The 27,874-nt window shown below is 35.3% G+C and overlaps 1 protein-coding gene across 1 annotated transcript in view; it reads right to left on the reverse strand.

Annotated features, from left to right (window-relative positions):
* Positions 1-7,984: 7,984 nt before the first annotated feature.
* Positions 7,985-27,874, reverse strand: part of TLK1 (tousled like kinase 1) — a 137,801-nt gene continuing 117,911 nt past the window's right edge. The window contains exons 15-21 of the mRNA XM_046658692.1: positions 24,377-24,468; positions 24,203-24,292; positions 23,882-24,051; positions 23,440-23,575; positions 20,394-20,505; positions 19,362-19,469; positions 7,985-10,868 (exon numbers count right to left, since the gene is read on the reverse strand). Of these exons, the coding sequence (XP_046514648.1) occupies positions 10,692-10,868; positions 19,362-19,469; positions 20,394-20,505; positions 23,440-23,575; positions 23,882-24,051; positions 24,203-24,292; positions 24,377-24,468 (885 nt within the window). The 3' untranslated portion in view covers positions 7,985-10,691. The remainder of the gene's footprint in view (positions 10,869-19,361; positions 19,470-20,393; positions 20,506-23,439; positions 23,576-23,881; positions 24,052-24,202; positions 24,293-24,376; positions 24,469-27,874) is intronic.

Raw genomic sequence — 27,874 nt, forward strand, 5'->3', positions numbered from 1 at the left:
GATTGCTGGATCATATGGTAGTTCTATTTTTAAGTTTTTGAGGAACCTCTATATTGTTTTCCAAAGTGGCTGCATCAATTTACATTTCTACCAACAGTGCACAAGTGTTCCCTTTTCTCCACATCATCACCAACACTTGTTATTTCTTGTCTTTTTGATAATAGTCATTCCAACAGGTGTGAGGTGATATCTAATTGTGGGTTTGATTTGCATTTCCCTGATGATTAGTAATGTTGACCCCTTTTCATGTACCTGTTGGTCATCTGTATATCTTCTTTGGGAAAATGTCTATTTTTCCAAATAGACCTGAGATCCTCCACCCATTTTTTAATCAGATTTTTTTTTTGCTACTTTTATGAGTTATTTATATATTTTGGATATTAACCCCTTATCAGATATATGATTGCAAATATTTTCTCCCATTTGGTAGGTTGCCTTTTCATCTTGTTGATGGGTTCCTTTGCTATGCAGAAGCTTTTCATTTGATGTAGTCCCACTTGTTTTTGTGCTTTTGTTGCCTTTGCTTTTGGTGTCAAATCCAAAAAACCCTCACCAAGACTGATGTCAAGAGGTAACCTATGTTTCTTCTAGGGCTTTTATGGTTTCAGATCTTATGTTCAAGACTTCATCCATTTGAGTTAATTTTTGTGTATGGTGTAAGATAGTGGTCCAGTTTCATTCTTTTGCCTGTGGCTGTCCACATTTATTGAAGAGACTGTCCTTTTCCCATTGATATTCTTGCCTCCTTTGTCACAAATTATTTTACCATATATGTGTGGGTTTATTTCTGCACTCTCTAGTCTATTGCATTGCTCTATGTGTCTGTTCTTATGCCAATACTGTTTTGATTACTATAGTTTGTAATATAGTTTGCAATCAAGGAGTGTGATGCCATCACCTTTGCTCTTCTTTTTAATATTGCTTTGAAAATTCGGAGTCTTTCATGGTTCATACAGATTTTAGTATTATTCTATTTCTGTGAAAAAAAATGCCATTAGAATTTTGATAGGGATTGCATTGAATCTGTAGATTACTTTGGGTAGTATAGATATTTTAGTTATATTTATTCTTCTAATCTATAAGCACAGAATATCTTTCCATTATTTGTGTCTTCTTCAGTTTCCTTATCAATGTCTTATAGTTTTCAGTGTAGAGGTCTTTCACCCCCTTGGTTAAATTTATTCCTATGTATTTTTCTCTTTTTGATGCACTTATATAAATGGGACTGTTTTCTTAATTTGTCTTTCTGATAGTTTATAATTACTGAATAGAAATATGCAACAGATTTTTGAGTATTGATTTTAAATCCTGCAACTTTACTGAATTTGTTGGTTAGTTCTGTTTTTTGGTGGAGTCTTTAGGGTTTTATGTACATAATATCATGTCATCTGCTAATAGTGACAGTTTTACTTCCCCCAATTTAGATACCTTTTATTTCTTTTTCTTGCCTAGTTGTTCTGGCTAGTACTTCCTTTTTCTTTTTTTATTGAGTTAATGATAGGTTACAATCTTGTGTGATTTCAGTTGTACATTAATGTTTGTCATTCGTGTTGTAGGTGCACCCCTTCACCCTTTGTGCCCACTCCCCACCCCACCTTTCCCCTGGTAGCCACTAATCTGTTCTCTTTGTCCACATTTTTAAATTCCTCATATGAGTGGAGTCATACAGAGATTATCCTTCTCTAACTGGCTTATTTCACTTAACATAATTCCCTCAAGGTCCATTCTGGTTAGTACTTCTAATCCTATGTAGAATACTATGTTAAATACTATGGCAAGAGTGGGCAATCTTGTCTTTCCTGATATTGGCAGGAAAGCTTTCAGGTTTTCCTGGTTGAGTATGATGTTAGTTGTGGGTTTGTCTATATGGCCTTTATTATTGAAGTATGTTTCTCTGCACCACATTGTTGAGTTTTCTTTTTAAATCATAAATGGATGTTGTATTTTGTTAAATGCTTTTTATTTATCTATCGAGATGTTCATATGATTTTTATCCATTTTATTAATGTGGTGTATCACATTGATTTGTAGGTGTTGAACTATCCTTGCATCCCTGGAATAAATCCCATTTGACCATGGTGTATGATCCTTTCAATGTATTATTGAATTAAGTTTGCTTATATTTTGTTGAGGACTTTTGCATCTATGTTCATCAGAGACCTTGGCCTGTAATTATCTTTTCTTGTATTGTCCTTGTCTGGTTTTGGTAACAGGGTAATGTTAGCCTCATAAAATGAGTTCTTAAGTGTTCCCTTCTCTTCTATTTTTTGCAAGAGTTTGAGAAGGATTGATATTAATTATTCTTTAAATGTTTGGTTAATTTACCAGTGAAGTTGTGTGGTCCTGGACTTTTTTTTTTTTAATGTGAGTTTAGAAACATCAGTGTAGAAGTACCTGCACTTGGTTGACAATTTTTTTTTTAAAGATTTTATTTTTTTTCCTTTTTCTCCCCAAAGCCCCTGGTACATAGTTGTATATTCTCAGCTGTGGGTCCTTCCAGTTGTGGCATGTGGGACGCCACCCCAGCGTGGCCTGATGAGCAGTGCCATGTCCGCACCCAGGATTCGAACTGACGAAACACTGGGCCGCCTGCAGCAGAGCACGCAAACCCAACCACTCAGCCACGGGGCCAGCCCCTGTGTGGTCCTGGACTTTTGTTGGGAGGTTTTTAATTACTGATTCAATCTCCTTACTAGTAATTGGTCTGTTCAGATTTTCTACTTCTTCATGATTCAGTCTTGGTAGGTTGTATGTTTCTAGGAATTTATCCATTTCTTCTAGGTTGTCAAATTTGTTACCATGTAATCCTTCATAATAATTTTATAATCCTTTGCATTATCTGTGGTATCAGTTGTCATGTCTCCTCTTTCATCTCTGATTTTGAGTCTTCTCTTTTTTCTTAGTATCCAGCCAAAGGTTTGTCAATTTTATCTTTCAAAAAAATCTGCTCTTAGTTTCATTGATCTTTTCTATTGTCCTTTTATATTTATTTTTGCTGTGACCTTTGTTATTTCCTTCCTTTAACTAACTTTGGACTTTGTTTATTCTTCTTTTTCTAGTCCTTGAGGTGTTAAAGTTAGGTTGCTTATTTGGGATTTTTTTCTTGTTTCTTTATGTAGGTATTTATCACTATAAACTACCCTCTTAAAATTGCTTTTTCTGCATTCCATAAGTTTTGGTATGTTATATTTCCATTTTCATTTGTCTCAAGGTATTTTTTGATTTCTCTCTTGATTTCTTCTTTGACCCATTGGTTGTTCAGTAGCATGTTGTTTAGCCACATTTTTGTGAACTTTTCAGTTTTCTTTTTGTAATTGATTTCTAGTTTCATAACATTATGGTGAGAAAAGATGCTTGACATGATTCAATCTTCTTGAATTTACTACTTGTTTTGTGGCCTAACATAATGATCTGTCCTGGAAAATGCTGCATGTGCACTTGAGAAGAATGTGTGCTTGTTGTATTTGGATGGAATGCTCTGTATATATCTGTTAAGTCCATGTGGTCTAATGTGTCATTTAAGGCCAATGTTTCCTTATTGACTTTCTGTCTGGATGACCTATCCATTGATGAAAGTGGGGTATTATAGTCCTCTAGTATTATTGTGTTGCTATTTCTCCCTTTAGGTCTGTTAATATTTGCTTTATATATTTAGGTGCTCCTATTTTGGTTGCATAAATATTTACAAATGTTATATCCTCTTATTGGATTGACCCTTTTATCATTATGTAATGCCCTTGTCTCTTATTACAGTCTTTGTTTTAAAGTCTATTTTGTATAAGTATAGCTGACTGAGCTTTCTTTTGGTTTCCATTTGCATGGAATATCTTTTTCTAGGCCTTCACCTCCAGGCTGTGTGTGTCCTTACATCGGAAGTGTCTTGTCAGCAGCATATAGATGGGTCTTGTTTTTTGTATTAATTCAGCTACTCTATGTGTTTTGAGCAGATAATTTAGTCCACTTACATTTAATTATTGACAGGTATGTACTTATTGTCATTTTGTTGTTTTCTGGGTTTTTTGTACTTCCTCTGTTTCTTCTTTTCTTGCTCTCTTCCTTTGTGATTTTTTTGTAGCGGTATGCTTAGATTTTTTTCTCTCTTTTGTGTATCTACTATAGGTTTTTGCTTTGTGGTTACATTAGGCAAGCTCAATTTCTTATAAAGCTTTTTACTAATAACTATGTATGTATATATCCTTCATCTTTGGAAAGGAAGCTCACAGGAATAAAATTTTAAAATATTCCTACTGATGAAGTTAAAATTGTCAAAAAAAAACCTAATAAATTTTGTTGCATTAGTCCAGTGACCATCATGCGTTATTTACTATTTATGTGGTTTGAACAAACACAATCTTGGGATCCAAAGAGCATCCCTAAAGTGAAGAAAAAGGAACAGAACTCTGAACCAATTAGGTCTCCAACTCACAAAAGTCAGGTGCCTTGGATGTGCAAACTTCCAAAATAGCTGCCTCTCCTGGAGAAGGGAGTCATTTACAGAGCCTACCATACATCACTGGTGACAAGCAGAGCTCATACTAGGTAGATATGCACAGATACGAGTTAAAATACAAAAACTTCCACACTGGTTGGTGAGTGGCTGCTGCCTGGAGTCTCCTGAGCTCCTCATCCCAACTGCTGCCATCCTTTCCTCAGGGCGTCCCACAGTGACTCTGAGATCGGGGCCTCTTGATCCTCTCTTCTGCACTATGGCCAACATTTGTTTTGATTGGTCAGAGCCTGTGCCTATCAGTTGGAGAAACTTCTGAACCCACTCCAGGTGCTAGGTGCCTGCAAGGCAGGTGCTATTAGTATAAAGAGTTTACATTTATGAAAGGTAAGCCTAGAGAAGTTAGTGACTTCTCTAAGGTCACACAATTATTAAGTAACAAAGCTGGAATGCAAAGCCAGGTCTGACATCAAAACCCATGCTTTTCTCATTTTTCACTACTTAACAGGAAGTTATGAATTTGGTCATTAGCAGACACAGAGAGAGACTCTAGGATGCAATATGAATGACATGAGATAACTTGAAACACCCAAAATGACTAGTATTAAGAACAAATTAGCCATACTCGTTCTTTGGATCAGGTAATTTTAGTGTTTGACATCTGTTGTATTCTAGAAATAAAGCCTCAGTATCTCTCTGATCACGTCAGTGGCACTTACTCCAAACTAAGAACAGTGGGATGTTGGTCATGCACATCTGTTTAGCTCAACTATATGGTTATGGGAACAGCATACGTTTCTTCAGAAGAAAATGGATCACATATTTAAAGAAAAATTTCATCTTAATTACACTCAGATTTTTTAAACCAAAGAAAGAGTCATTTCTTGAAGTCAGGATACTCATTTGTGATCTCTGCACTGGAGTACCGCCCATGGCTGATTTCACCAGACTGAGAAGACTTTTAGAAACAAAGTTCAGGGGCCATATATGAACAACTAGTGAAGTTTCTCTCAAGTTTCCAGGACCTCCTTTGGAGAAAGTTAACTTAATACAGTCAGTTTTACAAACTTATTATTAGAGACCAACTGGTACCACTGCAAGGAAAGCAGATAGGATATACCTACCTTCTGTGCTCATGAAAGTGGGCCAAGGATGAGAAAGATGAATTTATCTCTTTAAGTTAGGCAGAACCGGATCTGATCTTTGACTTCAAAATGCAACAGAAAACAAATGTGAAAGCAGGAAAAGGTTTGTGACTCACTCTGCACCTTACCTGGAATGAGTCTGGGACAAAAGCCCCTTTCTCAAATGACTCAACAGCCATCAAGGCACAATTCAGATGGCATTCCTGATCTAACAGTTGAAAAATTCATTAGATTTGGCTTTTCCCCCTTTTTTGGTGAGGAAGATGGGCCCTGAGCTAACATATGTGCCAGTCCTCCTCTATTTTATGTAGGATGCTGCCACAGTGTGTCCTGACAAGTGGGGCTAGGTCTGTGTCTGGGATCCAAACCCGTGAACCCTGGGCCACCAAAGCAGAGCGTGTGAAGTTAACCACCACGCCACTGGGCTGGCCCCTAGATTTGCTCTTTTATGGTGAGAATTATCTGTTTGTATCTATTCAGTTTTGTGTCATCTTTGAAGAATCATGAAGATTTAACAAACTAAAGTTTTATAATAAAGAGGCAAGATGTTAACATGGTAAGAAATCTTGCTCTAGGACTCCAAAAGCTGTGCTTCAGTTCTGGTACCACTCCTTACTAGTTATGTGGCCTAACCGAGCTTTTTCTTTTCTCCAAGTTTGTTTCCTCCTCTAAAACTGGGATAAAAATGCCTATTCTACCTCAGATGGTTGTCACTAGCAAGGAAAAGCCTGGAAAGTATGGTAGAACTGCCTCTGATAAAATAGCATAAATGGTTAGGGTATGATCCTTTTGGCAATTACAATTTTACACAAAGAGTTGCTATTTTTTGTTTTAAATTGCTACTCTTTCTCCCACTTTCAGGTAATCTAATCATCACTGTTTGAAGCTTGAGTCAAGCATTGTAAAACTATTTCTTGAAAGAATTTAAATTATCACAGGAAGCACCGCAGACTGCATTGTATATGTAAAAAGCAAGAGAATACTCTTTGAGTCTTAAGAAAGAATGATGGTAATAGCAGCTTATTATACATGGTATTACAGTGTACTGAGCATGGTTCTAAGTGCATTATATATGTGAACTCATTTACTCCTCACAACCACTCTGTATGGTAGCTACTATTATCCTTATTTTCAGATGAGGAACCTGAGACACAGGTAGTAAATGGCAGTCGACATTTGAATTCAAAGAATCTGGTTCCAAAATCTGAGTTCTTAACTGGTATATTGCATTGGCTTTCTTATAGCAGTCATATGTGAGAATATAGTCAATAATATTGTAATAACTTCGTATGGTGACAGATGATTACTAGACTTATTGTGATCACCTCACAATGCATGTGTCAAATCACTATATTGTACACCTGAAACTAATATAATATTGTATGTCAACTATACTTTAAAAAACAAAAAGTCATGTGTATATATGTAGGTAATCTATATCCCTAGTATTTTAAATGAGTGACAATTTCCAGGTGAAAATCACACATTTTGGTCCTAACTAAAAATAACTCTTCTAAGTTCTCCTCTGGCTCTGTGCAAATTTTTGAAGTTGGTTTATACACATTTAGTCAAATCTTTCCCATTCAAAAATTAAAGAATTCCCAGGGGAAAAATCCTCAAAAATCAACAGATAAATTATATAAATTCTAAAACTGTTGCAGAATTCCTGAAATTCAGGAATGAGAATTCTAATAGTATGACTTATAAACTAGATGCTAAATGCACTCCCCACCCCCTGCTTTTTCTCCCCAAATCCCCCCAGTACATAGTTGTATATTTTAGTTGTGGGTCCTTCTAGATGTGGCATGTGGGATGCCACCTCAGCATGGCCTGATGAGCGGTGCCATGTTCACACCCAGGATCCAAACCAGCGAAACCCTGGGCCGCTGAAACAGAGCACGTGAACTTAACCCCTCAGCCACAGGGCTGGCCCCTAAACGCACTTTTTGAATTAGATTAAGCCTACAGAACATTAAAGTTTAGTATATTTGGGAGGAAAATTATCACCCTAACACGTCAAAATTTAAAGTGGGATTAGAGAAAGATCTGCCAATGTGATTTTAAAGGTATAAATAAGACTGTCTTTTTTCACACACAAATCCAACAGCAATGTAATTAAATTCTAGAGTAAACTAACAATCTAAAAGGACAGCAGAGTCTGCACTGCCACTAAAACATAGCTAATAACATCTGATGATAATCAACATTATTGCATTTAATAAGTAACGATGAACAGCAAAACAAACAATATACTCTTAAAATGTTTCACTGAAGCTCTCCACCACTTTGGCTTCATGTAATGAGGTATCTGTAAAAGTATTCGTTCACATTTTATGTCCCTTTAAACGGAAAGAGTTCTGTTTTTTAGGAGAAGGGGATGGCAGCCAGTAAGGAAAAAAATAGACCGAGACTTTATTTTTGAAAAACAACCAAGTATCTACCCAACTCCCCGACTTACAGATGATTAGGGTGATTTCTACCCTTACTTCCTCTCAACATGCACACACTATAGCTAATTCACATCGAAGAAACTTTAAAATTATTTGCAAAAACTGTACATTTTACCTTGCATCAGTGCTGACTCTCAAAGGGAGAAGACCTTGGCTACTGTCTTAGGGATACAAGACATGCTTTAATTCTGAAGACAAAATTCAAGAGACCAGAAAACAATTTAAGCTTCAAAGGATATTAGAGCCAAAGATCGCCAGAGCAACTGAAATTATTTAGTGAAAGACACCGATTTCCCACGTGAAGATAACAGTAAATTATTCAATTTGGCTCAGCTGGCCATCTTGTATTTGCTGGGTAACTGACATAGTACCCTAAACCTATAGCTTTTGTTTGGAGAACTTTAAGATGAAGAGACAGTCTATGAGTTAATTCATCTCCAATACATCTTTGATTCTAAATGATTACCAAACCCAGGTCAGGGAAGCAGTTTTATGGCTTGTTTTCCTCCTTTCCTACATTTTGACAGCAGCAGTCATTTTCATTCATTTGAAATTAATATGGTAAAGCAGTGATCTAGGCTAGGTCTTCATGTGAGATGTACAGTCCACTTAATATCTCACCAAAATTTTAAGCAAAACTGGGCATTTTCTTTTAATTCAGGACTTCAAATAATAGTTACTATATGAACATAGCACTTTATGATTTGGAAAGATAAAAACCCAAAACAACAAAACTGAAAAATTTTCGGGCAGCACCTAAAGCACTCAATCAATGCTAACATTTCATTACTGTGTCCATATTTTTTTTACAGGATTTCTATCTTAATCTACAGAGGAGCAGGTATAGCCCTTACGCCATTCCTGATAGTGCTAAGTGTTACTTACCTAGGATTAGCCTTGATAATGGTTATTAGGTTTACTTTAACAGCTTGAAACACTTTATACTTGTCTTGAAGCATACTTAAAGGATTTATTCAGCTGATTCTTAAGGAGCCAAATCAGTCAATACCCTAAATCTTGAAAGCTCCCTTCGAATGTAATTTTCATAGTCTTTAAATTTTAACTGTCATTGTTTATTACTGTTTTGGCTACATTCTCTACAATTTCAGCAGCATCTTAAAGAGACAATGTGTCTATGTACAACGAAAAAACAAAATGGCTTGCAACATCAGAAATAAGAGCCACAGTTTAACTGTACAATATTAAGGAGAATCTGTTGTAAGTTATAGCCTCCTTTTCGGCAACATGGACAACTTACATGTAAGTATCAGCATTATGAATGTGACAATAAAGAAATAATCTTACAGGAGTGAAATACAGCATCCTGAAAAATAATGGTTTCTACCATACAAGGCAATTAGAAAATGTTCACATTTTAACAAATCTGTACAAACCACAAGAAACTTGTTTATGGGACCATCATCCCATCTTGCTGATAAGAACCTTCTAGAAATGTAGAATAACCATGAACAGTTTATAAATCTAGTATCTATGTGCTCCACAGCCCTAGAACCCAAGAAACTGATTTAGAGAACTCTACAAGTCCAACATGGATCAGTTTTACATGCCTTGATTGTTAATGAATGTCCGCTTTTAATATCACTCTATGATGTACAGTCGACTTGCACCTTTAAGGAGGTCATTCGATTTTTTAGCAAAGAAGCAACATCATTTAGCAGCAATTAAAGCGCCTTCAAGAAGACTTAAAAAAAATACAATATCCAATTAGAAAAGCCCTATTTTTAAACATTTGTACAAGAATAAGCTGCTGAAACTTGGTAATTGAAATACGACATCTGTACAACAATTTACAATAGAGCTAGAAGGGAATTTATCATTATCCTGCATAGAACTGGTCTGCATTTGGTTACATACTGTCACTTGTTTTAATGAACAAGGCCTGGTAATAAAAGAAAAATATCTGTTAATTGTAACATGTTGAAAACACTGGAGATATTACAATTTAGTGAATTCAACTGATTTCAAAACAAGCAGCTCATTTTGTCAAGGGTGTAAAGTATCTGAGCTCTCCCTTTAACATAACCAGTGAAAAAAACGGACATGATTTCGAGGTACAACTTGGTAAAAGCCAGAACAAGCAAATGACAGTCTAACTTTGTCCAGAGTCTAACTCTCACATTCTATTACTATAAAACACAACTGTCACTGTCATTCAGTTCTTACTTTGGTTTCAGCAGGTAACTGCCGAATGCTGAAGAATGTATCCAGGCACTATAGTTCTTGTGTGAGAAATATGTCTCATATTTTTTTCATGTGTTTTTAAATAATGAAAAACTACCCTTCATATTAGAACTCTCTAGTAACAACCAAATGTATTTAAGTATTATAAACGTTATTTACAGTGTTCCCCCAAACAAACAAAAAACCATTTTTCTTCTATCTTAACATGGTACTCCTGTTTCTGTGCAACAGGCCGTCATCCTTCACTGCTCAAGGTTATAGTCAGAAGTGTACATTTATTCATTGTCCATGATCCAGTCTCATACAAATGACGCTATGAAGAACTTCATCACAGTTCTCAACCATGTCCTGTGTAAAAAAGAAAACAACAAAAACACTCAAATGCTCTCAAACTCAAGTGTGCATCTGGAAGCAATTCAAAGATATCATGCCAGTTTTGGAGGGAAGTCAGTAAGTAATTATGCTTGAAGAAGGGGGTGTAGGGGATGCTGTCAGCCCAGCCATGTGTAAGTTTCCTGAAGAATTTGATCTTCTCATGTGCGGGAGGAGGTATGGGTCATTTGCCAGTTGGTGCACATCAAATCGATCTTCTTTTCGGTATGCCAAACAGCGTCTTATAAAGGCCTTTAAAAAAAAAAAAAAAAGTCATCTAAGGCCCCCTTTTAAATATCAATCAACTGAACCCTTTAGAAGGATGGACAAAGTTAAGACAATAAATAGATTTCATTTTATTAGAGGTTCAAGCCTTAAAAAATGTTTTTCTGCAGCAATAAAATTCTCATTCCAAATTCAACTTTTAACTCATAGCCCCTAGTGGTTCACTTTGTAGTCTAACTTTTTTTTTTTCCCATCACTGTACAAATGTGCCCTTGTACCCTTTTCGCCCACCCCCTCTGGTAACCCAATCTATTCTCTGTGTCTAAGCATTTGTTTGTTGTTTTTTTATCTTCTCCATGTGAGTGAAATCATACTGTATTTGGATTTCTCTGTTTAACTTATTTCTCTCAGCATAATACCCTCAAGATCCATCCATGTTGTCACAAATGGCAAGATTTCATCTTTTTATGGCTGAATAGTATTTCATCACATATATACACACCACATCATCTTTTATATTTATTTATTTATTTGAGGTCATACAGGTTTATAACATTATATAAATTTCAGGTGTACATCATTTTTCAACTTCTGTAGATTGCATTACGTTCACCAGCAAAAGTCTAGTTGGCATCCATCACCATACACATGTGCCCCTTTGCCCCTTTGCCCTTCCCCCTGCCCCCTTGCCTTCTGGTTCCCACCAATCTGTTCTCCATATTAATGTGTTTATCTTCCACATGAGTGAAGTCATACAATAATTGTCTTTCTCCATCTGACTTACTTTGCTTTGCACAATACCCTCAAGGTCCACCCACGTTGTCACAAATGGCATGATACGTCTTTTTTTATGGCTGAGTAGTAGTCCATTATATACTTCCTTATCCATTCATCCACTGATGGGCACTTAGGTTGTTTACAAGTCTTGGCTATTGTGAATAATGCTGCAGTGAACATGAGGGTGCATGTATCTTTTCAAATTCATGTTTCCATGTTCTTTGGATACATATCCAGAAGTGGAATACCTAGATCTTATGGTGTTTTCTATTCTTAATTTTTTGAGAAATCTCCATACTGTTTTCCATAGTGGCTTCACCAGTTTACATTCCCACAGCAGTGTATGAGGGTTCCTTTTTCTCCACATCCTTACCAACACTTGTTATTTCTTGTCTTTTTAATAACAGCCATTCTGACAGGCATGATATGGTATCTCACTCTGGTTTTGATTTGCATTTCTCTAATAATTAGTGATGTTGAGTATCTCTTCATGTGCCTGTTGGCCATCTGTGTATTTTCTTTGGAAAAATGTCTGTTTACATCCTCTGCCCAGTTTTTAATCGGCTTTTTTTGTTGTTGAGTTGTATGAGTCCTTTACATATTTTGGATATTAACCCCTTATCGGATATATGACTTGCAAATATTTTCTCCCAATTGGTAGGTTGTCTTTTCATTTTGTTGATGGTTTGCTTTGCCATGGAGAAGCTTTTTAGTTTGATGTAGTCCCATTTGTTTATTTTTTCTTTTGTTTCCCTTGCCTGAGGAGACACGGTATTCAATAAGATACTGCTAAGATTGACATCAAAGAGTGTGCTGCCTATGTTTTCTTCCAGGAGTTTTATGGATTCAGGTCCCACATTCAAGTCTTTAATCCACTTTGAGTTAATTTTTGTGTATGGTCTAATATAATGGTTAACTTTCATTCTTTTGCATATATAGTCTAAATTATTTTTGCTACCATTTAAACTTACTGCTGGAAAGCTGCATTCTTTCTTTAAGTGCAATAAAATATACATAATATAAAAAGTAGCATTTTAATCCTTTTGGAGTGTACAATTCCGTGACATTAAGTACATTCACAGTGTTGTGCAACATCACCATTATCCATCTTCAGAACTTTTTCATCATTCAAAACTGAAATTCTGTACCCATTAAACAATAACTCCCCAATCCTCCTTCCCCCAAGCATTGGCAACCACTATTCTATGCTCTTTACCATCTGACTATTCTAGATACCTTATAGTGGAAACATACAATATTTATTTGTCCTTGTGTGTTGCTTATTTCATTCGGCATAAGAGTCATCCGTTGTAGCATGCATGAGAATTTTGTTCACTTTTAAGGCTGAATAGTATTCCACTGCATGTATATGCCACATTTTGTTTATCCATTTATCTGTTGATTGACATTTTTTAGTTTTTTCTACCTTTTAGCTATTGTGAATAATGCTGTTATGAATGATCTGTGTGAGTCCCTGCTTTCATGTTTTTTGGGGTATTTACCTAGAAGTGGAATTGCTGGATCATGTGGTATTTTTTTTTTTTGCAGTATAATTGACATATAACATTGTATTCGTTTCAGGTGTACAACATGATTCAACATTTGTATATACTATGAAATTATCATCACAATAAATCTAGTTAATATTACAAATTAGCACAAATTTTTTTCTTGTGATGAGAACTTTTAAGATCTTTTCTCTCAGCAACTTTTAAATATACAATACGGTATTATTAACTATAGTCATCATACTGTACATTATATCCCCAGGACATTCTATAATTGGAAATTTGTATCCTTTGACCCCCTTCATCCAAACCAACCCCACTCCCCCCCACCTCTGGCAACCACCAATGTGTTCTCTATATCCATGAGCTCTTTTTTATTTTTTTAAAGATCTGACATATAAGATCATACGGTATGTCTATTTCTGACTTAATTCACTTAGCATAACGCCCTTAAGCTCCATCCATGCTGTTGCAAATGGCAAGATTTCCTTCTTTTTAATGGCTAATATTCCATTGTATATATATACACCACAGTTTCTTTATCCACTTATCCATTGATGGACACTTAGGTTGCTTCCATGCCTTGGCAGTTGTAAATAATGCTACAATTAACATGGGGTGCATGTTTCTTTTTGAGTTAGTGTTTTCCTTTTCTTCAGATAAATACCCAGCAGCAGAATTGCTAGATCATATGATATTTCTAGTTTTAATTTTTTGAGGAATCTTATTGTTTTCCAAATTACATTCCTACCAACAGTGCCCAAGTGTTCCCTTTTCTCCACATCCTCTCCAACATTTCTTGTCTTTCTGATGACAGCCATTCTAACAGATATGAGGTGATAATTCATTGTGGTTTTGATTTGCATTTTCCTGATTTACCAGTGATGTTGAGCATCTTTTCATGCACCTGTTAGCCATGTGAATGTCTTCCTCGGAAAAATGTCTATTAAATTTTCTGCCTATTTTTAAATTGGACTTTTTGTTGTTGTTGAGTTGTATGAGTTCTTTATATATTTTGGATATTAAGCCCTCATCAGATATATGGTTTGCAAATATTCTCTCCCATTCAGTAGGATGCCTTTTCATTTTGATGGTTTCCTTTGCTGTGCAAGCAGCTTTTTCATTTGATGCAATCCCACTTATTTTTGCTTTTGTTGCCTTTGCTATTAGTGTCAAATCCAAATAATCCTCTCCAAGACTGACGTCAAGAGCTTAACTGTCTACATTTCTTCTAGAAGGTTTATGGTTTTAGGTATTATGTTCAAGACTTTCATCCATTTTGAGTTAATTTTTGTGTATGGTCTAAGATAGTGGTCCAGTTTCATTCTTTTGCATGTGGCTGTCCAGTTTTCCCAGCACCATTTATTAAAGAGACTGCCTTTCTCCATTGTATATTCATGCGCCCTTTGTTGTAAATTAATCACTCATACCTGTGTGGATTTATTTCTGTGCTCTCTATTCTCTTCCATAGATCTATATGTCTGTTTTTATGCCAATACCATACTGTTTTGATTACTACAGCTATGAAATATAGTTTGAAATCAAGAAGCATAATGCCTCCACCTTTGTTTTTCTTTCTCAAGATTGCTTTGGCTATTCATGGTCTTCTGTGGTTCCACAGAAATTTTAGGATTGTTTGTCCTATTTCTGTGAAAAAAGCCATTGGAATTTTGATAGGATTGCATTGAATCTGTGGATTGCTTTGGGTAGTATGGACTTTTTAACAATATTAATTTTACCAATCCATGAGCATAGAATATCTTTCCATTTGAGTCCTTTTTTTTTTTTTTTTTGCTGAGAAGACTAGCCCTGGGCTAACATCTGTGCCAATCTTCCTCTATTTTATATATTTTATATGTGCCACAGCATGGCTGATCAGTGGTGTAGGTCCACGCCCAGGATCTCAACCAGGGCCACCGAAGCAAACCACGCTGAACTTAACCACTAAGCCATGGTGCTGGCCCCTCCGTTTGTGTCTTTTATCAATGTCTTATAGTTTTCAGTATACAGGTCTTTCATCTCCTTGGTTAAATTTATTTGTAGGTATTTTATTCTTTTTGATGAAACTGTAAATGGGTTATTTTATTTTCTCTCATAAGTTTATTAATGTAGAGAAATACAACAGATTTTTGTATATTGATTTTGTATCCTGCAACTGTACTGAATTCGTTCATTAGTTCTAACAGTTTTTTTGTAGAGTCTTTAGGGTTTTCTACATATAATAGCATGTTATCTGCAAATAGTGACAGTTTTAATTCCTCCTTTCTGATTTGGATTCCTTTTATTTCCTTTTCTTGCCTAATTGCTCTGGCTAGGATTTCCAGTACCATGCTGAATGTGGAAAGCTGCATTTCTTAGAAAATTCTGGAGACTTTTTTTCTTCTAGAATTTTTCTTCTGCTAAAACAATCCTCTCACTCTCCTTCCATTTTATTATCAGTATAGTTTGGCCAGAGGTAATTATGCCATTTTTGGCCATAATATTTTTTTCCTGTTGAGCATAAAGACTTTCTTTAGATGAAAGGAATACTGAAGTGACACTTCTATTGGTATTTTCATTTCCTAGGTTAACAGTGTGTATCAGGACACTTTTGAAAAACCTAAATAATGGAATAATGGAATGTAATAATCACTGTTTTTTTTTATTGAGTTCATAAATAGTTTACATCAATGTGAGATTTCAGTTGTTCATTATTTCTTGTCTGTTACCACATAGGTTCCCCCTTCACCCCTTGTGCCAACCCCCCACCACTCTTCCCCTGGTAACCAGTGAACTGTTTTCTTTGTCCACGTATTTGTTTATATTCCACATATGAGTGAAATCATCTGGTGTTTGTCTTTCTCAGACTGGCTTATTTTGCTTAGCATAATCTCACCAGGTCCTTCAATGTTATTGCAAATGGGATGAATTTGTCATTTTATGGCTGAGTAGTATTCCACTGTATATATGTACCACATCGTCTTTATCCAGTCATCAGTCAATGGGCACTTGGATTGTTTCCGTGTCTTAGCTATTGTGAATAGTGCTGCAATGAACATGGGGGGACATATGTTATTTGGGATTGTTGATTTCAAGTTGTTTGGGTAGATACCCAGTAGTGGGATAGCTGGGTCATATAGTATTTCCATTTTTCCTTTTTTGAGGAGTCTCCATACTGTTTTCCATAGTGGCTGCACCAGTTTGCATTCCCACCAGCAGTGTATGATGGTTCCCTTTTCTCCACACCCTCTCCAACATTTGTTATTTTTAGTCTTAGTGATTATAGCCATTTTAACAGGCTGAAGGTGATTATCTTAGTGTGGTTTTGATTTGCATTTCCCTGATGATTAGTGACATTGAACATCTTTTCATGTGTTTGTTGACCATCTGTACATCTTGTTTTGAAAAATCTCTGTTCATATCCTCTGCCCATTTTTTGATTGGGTTGTTTGTTTTTTATTGTTCAGTTGTGTGAGTTCCTTATATATTATGGAGATTAGCCCCTTGTCAAATATATGATTTGCAAACAATTTCTCCCAATTGGTGGGTTGTCTCTTTGTTTTGATTCTAGTTTCTTTTGCCTTGCAGAAGCTCTTTAGTCTGACGAACTCCCATTTGTTTTTCTTTTGTTTCCCTTGTCTGAGAAGACATGGTATTCGAAAAGATCCTTTTTAGTTTGACGTCAAAGAGTGTACTACTGATGTTATCTTCCAGGAGTTTTATAGTTTCAGGACATATCTTCAAGTCTTTGATCCATTTTGAGTTTATTTTTGTGTAAGGCGTGAGATAGTGGTCTACCTTCATTCTTTTGCATGTGGCTGTCCAGTTTTCCCAACACCATTTATGGAAGAGACTATCTTTTCTACTGTATCTTCTTGGCACCTTTGTTGAAGATTAGCTGTCCGTAGATCACTATCTTTTTTCCTTCTCAAACTGGCTTTATATATTCTATCCTTGAGAATAGCTTCTTACGTTATACTTCAATAAAGATTTTTTATATTTTTTAAAAAGGTCACAAATCATAAGTGTACAACACAAAGTGAATATATCTATTTAATTCAAGAAAAAGAACTTTACCAGAACCTGCTAAGTCTCTTCATGCCGCCTTCCAGGCACTGGCTCTGCCCCCAGACTACCTGGGTAACCTCTATCCTGACTTCTAATGCCATAGTTGAGTTTTTATTATTTCTTTATATAAATGGAATGATAGATTATTTTCTCCTTTGCCTGGTTTCTTTCATCTAATATTATATGTGAGAGATTCCTACATTTTTTGCAAAAGATAAAACATTCTTAAGGGATAACTCTTTTCCTTTCTTATTGCTCACACTAGAAATAACCTTATCTTGAAATTCTTAATTGCCACATAAATTCACGAATTAAAGTATCTGTAGGAAAACTAAGATATATAACTTTAAGTCAAAGTTTAACCATATTAAGAAGTAACTCTTGCATTTTCTTTGCTCTGATATTTATTAAAAGTAATTTTTTTCTCTAAAAACAAACTAGCTCTTCCCATTATCATACCATGGTTAGCTTACTCACATTCATCAGAAGTCTTTCTGATCACACAGGTTTTATCTTTTTAAGTCTTTAATAAATAAAAAAAGTTTCAGAGACCACTCTGAAAATGATTAAGATGGAGGAAAGAAATTCAAGAGTGACTGATATGTTGAAGACAGAGTGTGAGAGGATGAAAAGTACCAACAGCAAGGTTAAAAATTCTGTGAGGAGTAATGTACTTAAGATGCCCACACAAGGTCAACGGAGGTACTTGGTGAAGGAGGACAAGAGGTTAAAAAAACCAACAATGTGACCTTCCCCAGATTCCAAAACAGTGATTGTGGCACCTATAAAGAGCCTAGGCTAGAACCAGAGATGCCTAAATGGGACTTCTTTTTGGCACACTACACTAATTCCTGGTCATTTTTGTCAGTATTAAGAAAAAAAAAGGATCTTGCATTGACTAAATTTAGTTTCTGTTCTCACTGATGCTGTAGATAGAAAGGGAAGACAAAATTTAGACGCTAGTTACTATCAAAATCTTTTTAAAGGAGTCATATTTACCTCTTGAAAATAATTGTGCTTTAAAGAAAGGATATGTTATCTTTTTAATTGTCAAAATCTTCTAAAAATCATTCAAACAACTTGCAAAAAACCAATAAAGATGTTACAGAAAATGAAATAGAGGACATTTCCAATAAATACTGAGATTAACAAAAAGCAGTACATTTTCAATTCAAAGGCCACTATGACCTCGATCAGGGGCAAGATCCAGCAGTGCGTATCTATACTCTGAGAGTATAGAAACTATATAATGCCTGTTTATGAATTATTCTTATGGCCTATTCATACCAGAGAAAATGGGAACTTCATGTGCTTTTTACGAATTTCACAGGGTTTAAAAAAAGAGAAGACTCCAATGGGGGAGTCACAGAAAAATGAGCTTTGTGATGAGTATAAAAAAACAAGAGTAAAAATACAAATGTGAAAGGCCAACAGGATGAAGGGAAGATATTAAATACCATAAAAGTTTTGCTATTTCATGTTATTACACAGGCATTTATAAATTAGAACTACAGGAAGCTGTCTGTTATAGATTCACAGACTGCTACACATAGCAGAGCAGACGATGAGGTCAGGCTTTCTCAAGAGCTAGTGCAGCACAGCATAATGGACAAAGGTGTGCATTCTGGAGTCTAGGAGAAGCGGATATGTTGAGCCACAGCTCTGCCATTTTATTAGCTGGTCTGATTCTGGACAAGGTACTTTTGCTATGGCTTGCCTGGTTTCCTACTTTATAAAATGGGAATAACAAAAATACCTATATTTAAAAAGTTTAAAAAGATATACAAAAAGTATGAACACAATGTCTAGCACATAATAAGCATTAAATAAATGGCAGTTATTACTACTTTTATTATTTCTTACACACTTAAATATCTCAGTATTAACATAAGCTGATATGTAAAACATAAAGGTAACAACAGGCCCAGATCTTGTGATTTTCCCTAATTTTCAAAGCAAGTTGGTACAAACAAAGAACCAGGGACCATATTTGGGTCCTTAAAAGATGAAAACTATCACAACCAAGGGCCTAAGCAACTCTTTCTCACAGAGCAAATCACCAGCCCCTACTGGACAGACTTTCCTGTGGTAGCAATCCCTTTTACTTTACTTACTAAGTACTTATTTTGTTTTAAGCACAATTTATGAAATAACATTTACTTCAAAAACATTTACATAAACTTAATACCTTTGCCTCACTGCTTACAACCGGTTTTACAGGGAACTGGACTTCTGTGGCTTTCAATATTGTATTTTCTTGAAGAATGTCTTGTTGAGATTGATTGTGACCAAATGGCTTAAAAAACAACAACAATAATAAAATGTTGAGAAATTTATCTCACAAAATATTTAAACAGAGATATTGTCGTCAATAAATTCCCAAAATACAAATGATTCGTGTTCTAAAAAATCCTGTCAGTTATTTGGAAGCTGGGATACAATCTCATAGAAACAAGGTTATAACTGATAGCAGGCTGCAAAAGCCCATCTAATCAATCCTCAACATGGCTGAAACACTGCAAATACACCATAGAAAATAATGCTGCTACAATATAAGTAATAAAGATAAAATACAAACAAAAAGAAATTTAAAACTTTACTCTGAATGTTTAAAAAATAAAGTTTGATTAGAGAAGAGATAAAGAAGTAGTGGAAATATCTGTAAAAAGCCCAAAGAATAAAATAAATGAAATAGCTCTGGTTTTGGTCCTAACTTGCAGTGAATTCCCAGACAAGTCCCTTAACCTCTCTTTCCATACTGAGGAAGGGATTAGATATCATCTATGGGAACCTGTAGTTCCCACTTTAATATAAAGAGGGGTTTGGGAAGAATTGAGATTAAGTTTGATGGAATTTCCCTGAGGAAGCACAGAGGGAAACTAGGCCTAGGCCAAACTGTGTGTGCATGGGGTAGAGGATGTGAGGAAGTGGGGAGAAGAGAAGATAATGGAAAGTGTTCTGACTCCAGTTTAACAGGAGGAAATGTTAACACTGTTGACAGATAGTTACTTCTCAAGGAAAAAAAGGCAAAAAGCAGGCCAAGTAAACTGTTGTGACATTAAAATAATTCTGATGCATAGAAATTTTAGGAAGAAATAGAGAAGAAGCCTAGCTTTCCTTGGAAGAATTTAAATTGACTTCAAGGTAATGAGACTTTGCATTTAAGAGGGGAAAATTCAACTTATCTCTCTACAGCTGAATCTGGTCTACATTAACTTACCTTTCTACCGTAAAGACACTGAAAGAAGATGACTCCGACTGACCACACATCAACCTTGTTGGAAATCTTTGGTGGTTCTTTTCCAACTACAAAACATTCAGGAGGTAAATACCTATAGTTTTTTTTTTTTTTTTTTTTTTGGAGAAAAAAGGCAAAGATACTATTAGCAATCTATAATTTAAAATTTTCTAAATGTAAAATCTTGGAATGCTCATTTTATCCATATACAAAGTTTAGAAATTTTATCAATGAAAATCACCAAACTTTTGAAGCATTTACATCCATGTATCATTTCACTCTAGAGCCAAAGCGTAAAACGTTGTGATACAGTATGCAATATATTTATATATAAAATATATATTATCTACAGAAAGAAAAATTATCATTAGAAATTATGATGTTCTAATTTGAATAAGTCTCTAATAATAGTAGAAGAAATCTTCTCCCATCTGCCTTTACCAGCATTCAAACTGTAGGCAGTTCTCTTCCTAAAACACATATCTGATCAGGTGGGTTTTTTTGTTTAAGGAATCTCAGCATGACTCACCGCCCAGGTGAGACCTCACATCTCGTTTGTAACACAAGACCCATCCTAATCTAGCAGCAACTTAAATTTCCAAAATCTGCACTCACCCCCTCTAACTGGCTAGGCAAAAACAATTCACTTGGTTCCCCACACAACTTTTTTTCCCCATGCTTTTGAATATGACAATCCCTAACCACTCCACTTCACGTGGTGAGCACCTTTTCTTCTTCAAGAACCCCCCCACCGACCTCCATAAGCCCTCTCTGCTACCCTCCAGGCAGAGCTTTCCTTCTTCCTCACATATGATGGCATCACTCTCAACTCACACTAGACTGTGAGCAGCTCAAGGAGCTCCTTTCATTATGCAGTTTCGAACACTAGCAGCGTCTGAAATACACTGAGTATTCAAAAATACTATTTTCTCATTTGTAAGTACTATTTATAAGTTCATAATTTTAGATAAAGGAAAGGTAAAAATAAATGTCACCTTAGGTTATAAGTAAAAAGATCTATAGGGATACAAATATCTCAAACATCAAAAATTTAGATAAGTTAAAAACCCTGAAAAGGAATATTATAGATAAATGCAAATCTACTCTCTTTTTATAGTTTTATACTCACTATGCTAAAATCATTTAAATTTCAGCAGGATGTTGACAGATCTCTTAAAAAACAGATTAAATTTCTTGAAGTAGAACCACCAAAGATGACCAATAACTTACTTGTGATGTAAATCCTTTCCTACCCCTCAAATCAAGTAAAAAGCCAGATTTGTTTTACGAATAAAAGTGGATATTTTGCGTAGGTCTACGTGTGTGTGACTGAAACAAGAATGGCTCTTAAACACTGCTATGCCGTCTCTGGAGGCAAAAAGGAGTAAGAAGGGGAGGAATTGTAGGGATAGAGACAAAGCTTTCCAGGAAAAATGAGCGCCAGGATTTAAGGGATGAGTGCAATTAAGACCTTAGGGGAGGGAGGGACAAAACTGATTTTCTTCTAACTGATAAAGACAAAAGTTTAAGTTTCTGGGGATGAATGGTAATTTGTAAAAGCACTATATACATGTATTCTAAAAGTTTGAACAGGACATCTCAGTTTACCAAATACATAACTAAAAAACTAATATGACTGTAGAAAACTAACCATGTTTTGGAATGCTGTTTCTACGGGAAATACAGCCCAGGTTCCTACATGGAAATGCCACAACTATATCCTCCTTCCTATACAGCCCTCTAAATATAAGGTTTCCTGTCTCATGCCCAGCTGTCAGAGGGAAACTTCCTTGCCCTGCCCTACACTAGCGAAGCCAGAGTGAGAGGGAAACGACACAGGGGGAGTTTTCCATACTGTTCCAGAGGACCCCGGGTTCTACCAAGAAGCTTTGTTTTTGTTGGTTTTATTTTTTAGGATTCTAAGATTTTCTTGTGAAAAAAGGAGGCTTGTTGCTAAAAGGAAAAAGTCTCAAGACTACTGATTGAGGATACTTTCGGGGTTTACTAGTTTGAATGATAATTTTCTTTAAATGTGAAAAAAAAAAAATCCATGACATATTATCTTATTCGCATTCCTAGAAAGTGCCATAAGCAGAATTTGAAACTTTAAAATGGTTTTAAAAGAATACATGAACGTGACTAATCCCTATTCATGAAAGGTAAAGTCCATACAGACCTGCGACATCTTATGGAACCGGTTATTATGTGCTCAGGCTAACTGTGTGCAGACTGTTCCAGAAACCCTCATGTCACATTTATGTTTCTAGCCATTATATTGTTCACTGAAGCTGAGTACAGTTATCTCTCTTACAATTAAAATTTTACCCCTTTTCCTAAACTAATTTATTCTGAAAACTGCGTTTGTTTTGTAATTTTATAGTCTATGCTACTTCACTTTGGTAAATTTAACAGTAAATTTGAAAATTCACACTGAAATAATTTTTATCAGCACCTAGGTACTCTGGAGGGAATGACATTCATTTAGACTTACATCTGTGAATCTATGGTTCTATCTAAATTTGTATTTACATGTCCGAAGTCATTAAAAGGAATTTTTGAGAGTCAAGTCTGAAGACCAAGAATATGCCAAATTTCTCTTCCATCCTTGATCAACAAAACATTCATCTCCAACAAAAACTGTAAGCAGAAACGTCTACAAAGAGGGCTTGATGATTATGGCTATTGCTTGTAATAGCTAAGATATTGTATTTATATAAGCATTTTTATTCATGATAAACGTCACTAACATTATAGAAGAAAATCCATTAATTCTCCATGTCAGGAGTTTCTGGCTGGTAGGTACTGAAGTCACTTGCTAAGGCCAAGCCATTCTCCCTCCAGTTTGCTGATGTTTACAGTTAAGAGGAGATGAGAAAAGAGGACTGACTTAGTCTCCCTCTTGACTCAGAGACTTCATATCACAACTCTCACCACAGTAATCTCAAAGGTAATAAAAATGAAAATTAAACTCTCATAAAAAGACTGGGCATTAATTTAGACATTTTGATATTTTTAATAATACATTTACCAGTAAGTGCCTGCCCCTTGGGAAGTTAGATCCATTCCATCTACACCATAGCTATCATCATCCATAATCTTGGACAGACCGAAATCAGTGATTTTGATTTCTCCACATGCTGTTCCATCTACCAGAAGGATGTTTCCTAAGAACAAAACATACAGTTCCTTTAATGATACAGAAATGAAAAACATTATCTTTACCACTTAAGCTGACTTTTGGGAATTATATATATTTAAAATACATATTTTAAAATCTTAAATATAATTAAAGTATACACTTAAAATGTAATTTTAAAGTGTGGTCATATAATAAAAAGACTTTAAATTCTAGTTTTCCACTGACTTTCAAAAACTAAACTGAAAAGCATGTTTTCAGATAGTAAATATGACTTTTAAAAACTATATTCTTTAGTGCTTAAAAAATTATTTGGACACATTTTATTAATTACCTGGCTTAAGATCATAATGTATAATAGGTGGTTTGATTTCATTGAGATATCTTAGTGCATTTACAATTTGCATTACAATAGACCTAGCTTCTTTCTCTGACATTAATTTATGTTGCTTCAGATAGAAATCCAAGTCATTGCCTTCACAGTATTCTAACACTGTACAAAACCTGCAGTGGAGAAGAGAAAAACATTAGACAAAATATTATCCAATAATTCAGAATCACAATGAGAAATGACAAGTACTAATATCATTACAGAATAGGGAAAACAAAAGCAACTGTATTTTTTCTTAAAAACTAAATCCCTATATTCACTTACGTATCTGTATCCAAGGAGAAATAATCATAGAGTTTAACTATTCTGGGGTGATCCAGTTCTTTGTGTATTCTGTACTCTCTGCAGGCATGTCTACGGGAAGAGACAGTATATTAATTTTCCATGACCATCACATATATTTTCAATTGATAAAAACTATAAAGTATTAATGTTTACTTGTGGTAGTTTTCCTTCTTCTCATCCCTCCAGCTTTTATTAAGCTGATGGATCTTCACAGCAGCATATCTTTGTTCATAAAGGTCAAAAGCCTACGAATCAAGGCATAGAAAAGTTAGGACCAAAGACCAAGTGAATAGCTGAAGCGATTTTTAAAAAAAATTTTGGTGATAATGTTTGCAATATTATAGAATTAGAATATACAGTACAATTTTTGGTGAGCATCTATCTCTGCTAAGATTATATATAGTTCAATGACACATTTATTATCAGAAACAAAATACAAATTCCATGGTGCTAAATCAAAAAGAACCTTAATGTGAATTTTCACATTCAAATTTCATAAATGTCAATATACTGAATCAAGATAAAACAATAAAACTATTACTTGGTTTTAATATGGACCTGGTCCTCTGTACTTGGCAGTAGCAGTAAGCAGCCAGGAAAACAGATGGCTGTAATGCTTTTTTGTGGATTGGATAAAGCAACTTTTTTCTCTACCTTTACCTAGCAACTCTCCACTTTTTTCACTTCTTTGAAAATTAGCAAGTTCCTAACCATTTCCCAACTGTAAAAAAAAAAATATCAACTTTGATTATGAAACTGTTCAAACAAAAGTAAGCATTAACCATATATCATTTGCACCTAATTACATCACACCTTAATCTCATCTAATACCTAACTTATCTTCAATTTTCCCTAATTGTCTCAACAAAAGGTTTTATACTGATTTGTTCAAATCACCAGCCTATTTTCTAAATAAAAAAATAAAGACTGATCAGTATTATTTTAAGGCTTCAGATGACATAATTTTTTTAAGAAAAAAACACTGCATATCATTAAAGAGAGATTTAAAAATTTAGGTTCCACTGTAATTTACATAGAAAGGTGCCCCTTTAACAAAACACTTAAAATTAAAAGCTTACATATTTATTAGAAAGAAAGTCCCCAGGCCCCACTCTCCCATCAATTTAACCTAAAAATAAGTAGTAGGGGCAAACTGTTTGTCACAAAATTATAAATGCGTGAGATCAGAAATAACATAGGATGCAGTAATTAAGGATATTCACTTTAGAATTAAATGAACTTAGCTGCATGACTTTGTGCTAATACTCTCTCTCAGTCTCATTCATAAAGTTTGGGTTGTTCAAAGAATTAAATGAGGTGAAACATATAAAGTGTTTAGAATAATACATGATACATACTAACTATCCAATAAACATTAGCTAATTAAATTATTATTAAAAGTTAAATTTAAAGAAATAGAAAAGAACAAAAATAAAAGAAGTTCAGGATAAAATTCAAAGGCAGTTGTAATAAAGGATAGTAGAAGAAAATAAAATTGTAAGTATACTGCTAATAAAAAGTTATTATCAGTGCATATTGATTATAATAATTAGATAAGACACATCTTTCTCCCAAGATTAGGTGAGTAAAGTATACCTTCCCATAAGGCTAATACGGTAATCACTGAGCAACTGATTCACTATTTTCCACCTTGGTACAGATAAAAGTCTATATTTTTACAACATGTTGCTTTGTGTGTTTCCCAGTGGACTTGACAAACTTGAAAGGACTTTGAAGGGGCTGGAGGGAACTGCTGTTAGTATTTAGGTCAGTATTGATGGCTCAAGTCGTTAGACCCCAATCTGCATTTTCTAATTTCTACAGAAGCCCTTGCTTCAAAAAGAAAAGCCCCTTTTAGCTCTATTTATGGGGCTAAAAACAGTGGAAATACTATTGGGTCATGGCAGAAGGTTGTCATGAAAGCCATTAGTAGGCTCAGAAGCTGGGCACCTTTTAGGCTGAGCTAGTGTAAGCTAACTGTACTTCTGGTGATTTTTAGATCCAGAGTGAGCTATTATGATTGTCTTTTCTACCTTGTGCCCTGGGTAAGCCTACTTCAAGCATTAAATGCTTGAGGACGAACTACCATTAGAATCAGAGAAATAGGAACTGGAAGAGAGCTCACAGATCACTCCTGATGGGTGAGGAAGGAGAGGCCCATGATGCTTAATGCTTGTCCAAGTTAAAACAAAAACAAAAAATAGTTCATGGTTGAACCAAGATCAGAAATAAAGTCCTCTGAATCCAAATCCCATAACTTTTTCCAGAGTCAGAACTACAATCCAGGCTGTCTTCAGAAAACCAAGAAGGTACAGGTGCTTGTCTGAGTGAACAGTGAGGACTTCAAATAATCATCTGATGAACTTACATTTACTTAAGCACCACTGTTCTATGTGATTTACCGGTGATAGCTCACTTAATCATTACAACAGTCCTATGAGGTAGGTATGTTTTTATTCCCAGATGAAGACAGTGAGGATGTTGAGTAATAATCCCAAGTTTATACAGTTAGTAAGAAGCAGTCAGAATTAGTCAAGATTCAAACCCAGCCTATCTGGCTTCAGAACCCACACTCTTAACCACTAACTACACCAACACATAATGAAGCACAAAATGTCACAGGGAGCCTATAAAAGGGCGGACCAATAGGGAAGCCTTCTACAGGAATTAAGGTTAAGGTGAGAGTAAGACCTTCAATATGACTTCATCCTAACTAAGAGCAAATGGGAAGCCACTAGAGCTTATAAGCAAGGGAGTGAGATGATCAGACTGCATTTTATAAAAAGGCCACTCTAGCGGCAGCATACACAAATGAACTGGAGAAACTCAATGCCCAAAGGAAAGTGATCAGCTAGGAGGCTCAGGAAGCAACACAAACAAGAGACAATGAGGCCTTGAACTAAGAGAGAGAGAGAGAGAGAGTCATTGTGGGATTTAGGAGAGCTTAATGACATTAATTAATCACAGCAGGCATCAGCAACTGGTTATATGTTGGGGGAAGTGACTTAAAGGAAATGTGGAGTGAAGGATGGCTTTTATGCTTTCCACTTGTGGGACTGGGCAGGTGAATAGAAATGCTTTGTTTTGAAGTAGGGAGCAGTGTTAGAAGAAGGGATTTCGGAGAAGAGGAAGATAACTTCCATTTCAGACGCTGACTTTGCAGTGCTGAAGAAGGTCTACTCACATAAGGTGAATACGGTCATTCACCTCAGGAGCTCAGAAGGGAAGTGTGGCTGGAGATACATATCTGGGGGTGAAATCAAATAGACGGTAACTCAGAGAACGGGAGGGGATATACTGGAAAAGGAGAATACAGAATAGAGAATAAGAGACCTTAGGAACTACAATATTTAAAGGCTGGGCAGAAAGATACAAGGTAAAGCAAAAAAAAGTAAGGTATAAAACATTGAACATGATGAGTAAAAATTCTGACATTTATAGGACGCATTTGAGAAACACTGGCCTTAAAATAAGTAGAAATTTGGGTAAATTCAGGACACGTAAGACTTCTGACACATGTTTAAATTAAAGGATACAATCTTTCCATAAATGTACTGTTTTAAATGGCCATCTCCCTATCTTAATCCTAATGGCTGTTGGTAACTAGGTGCCAAATATCAGAGGGACTGTGCAGGTGCAAGTATAGTCTTT

The sequence above is a fragment of the Equus quagga genome, chromosome 4 (assembly GCF_021613505.1).
Source record: "Equus quagga isolate Etosha38 chromosome 4, UCLA_HA_Equagga_1.0, whole genome shotgun sequence".
NCBI classification, from domain to species: domain Eukaryota; kingdom Metazoa; phylum Chordata; class Mammalia; order Perissodactyla; family Equidae; genus Equus; species Equus quagga.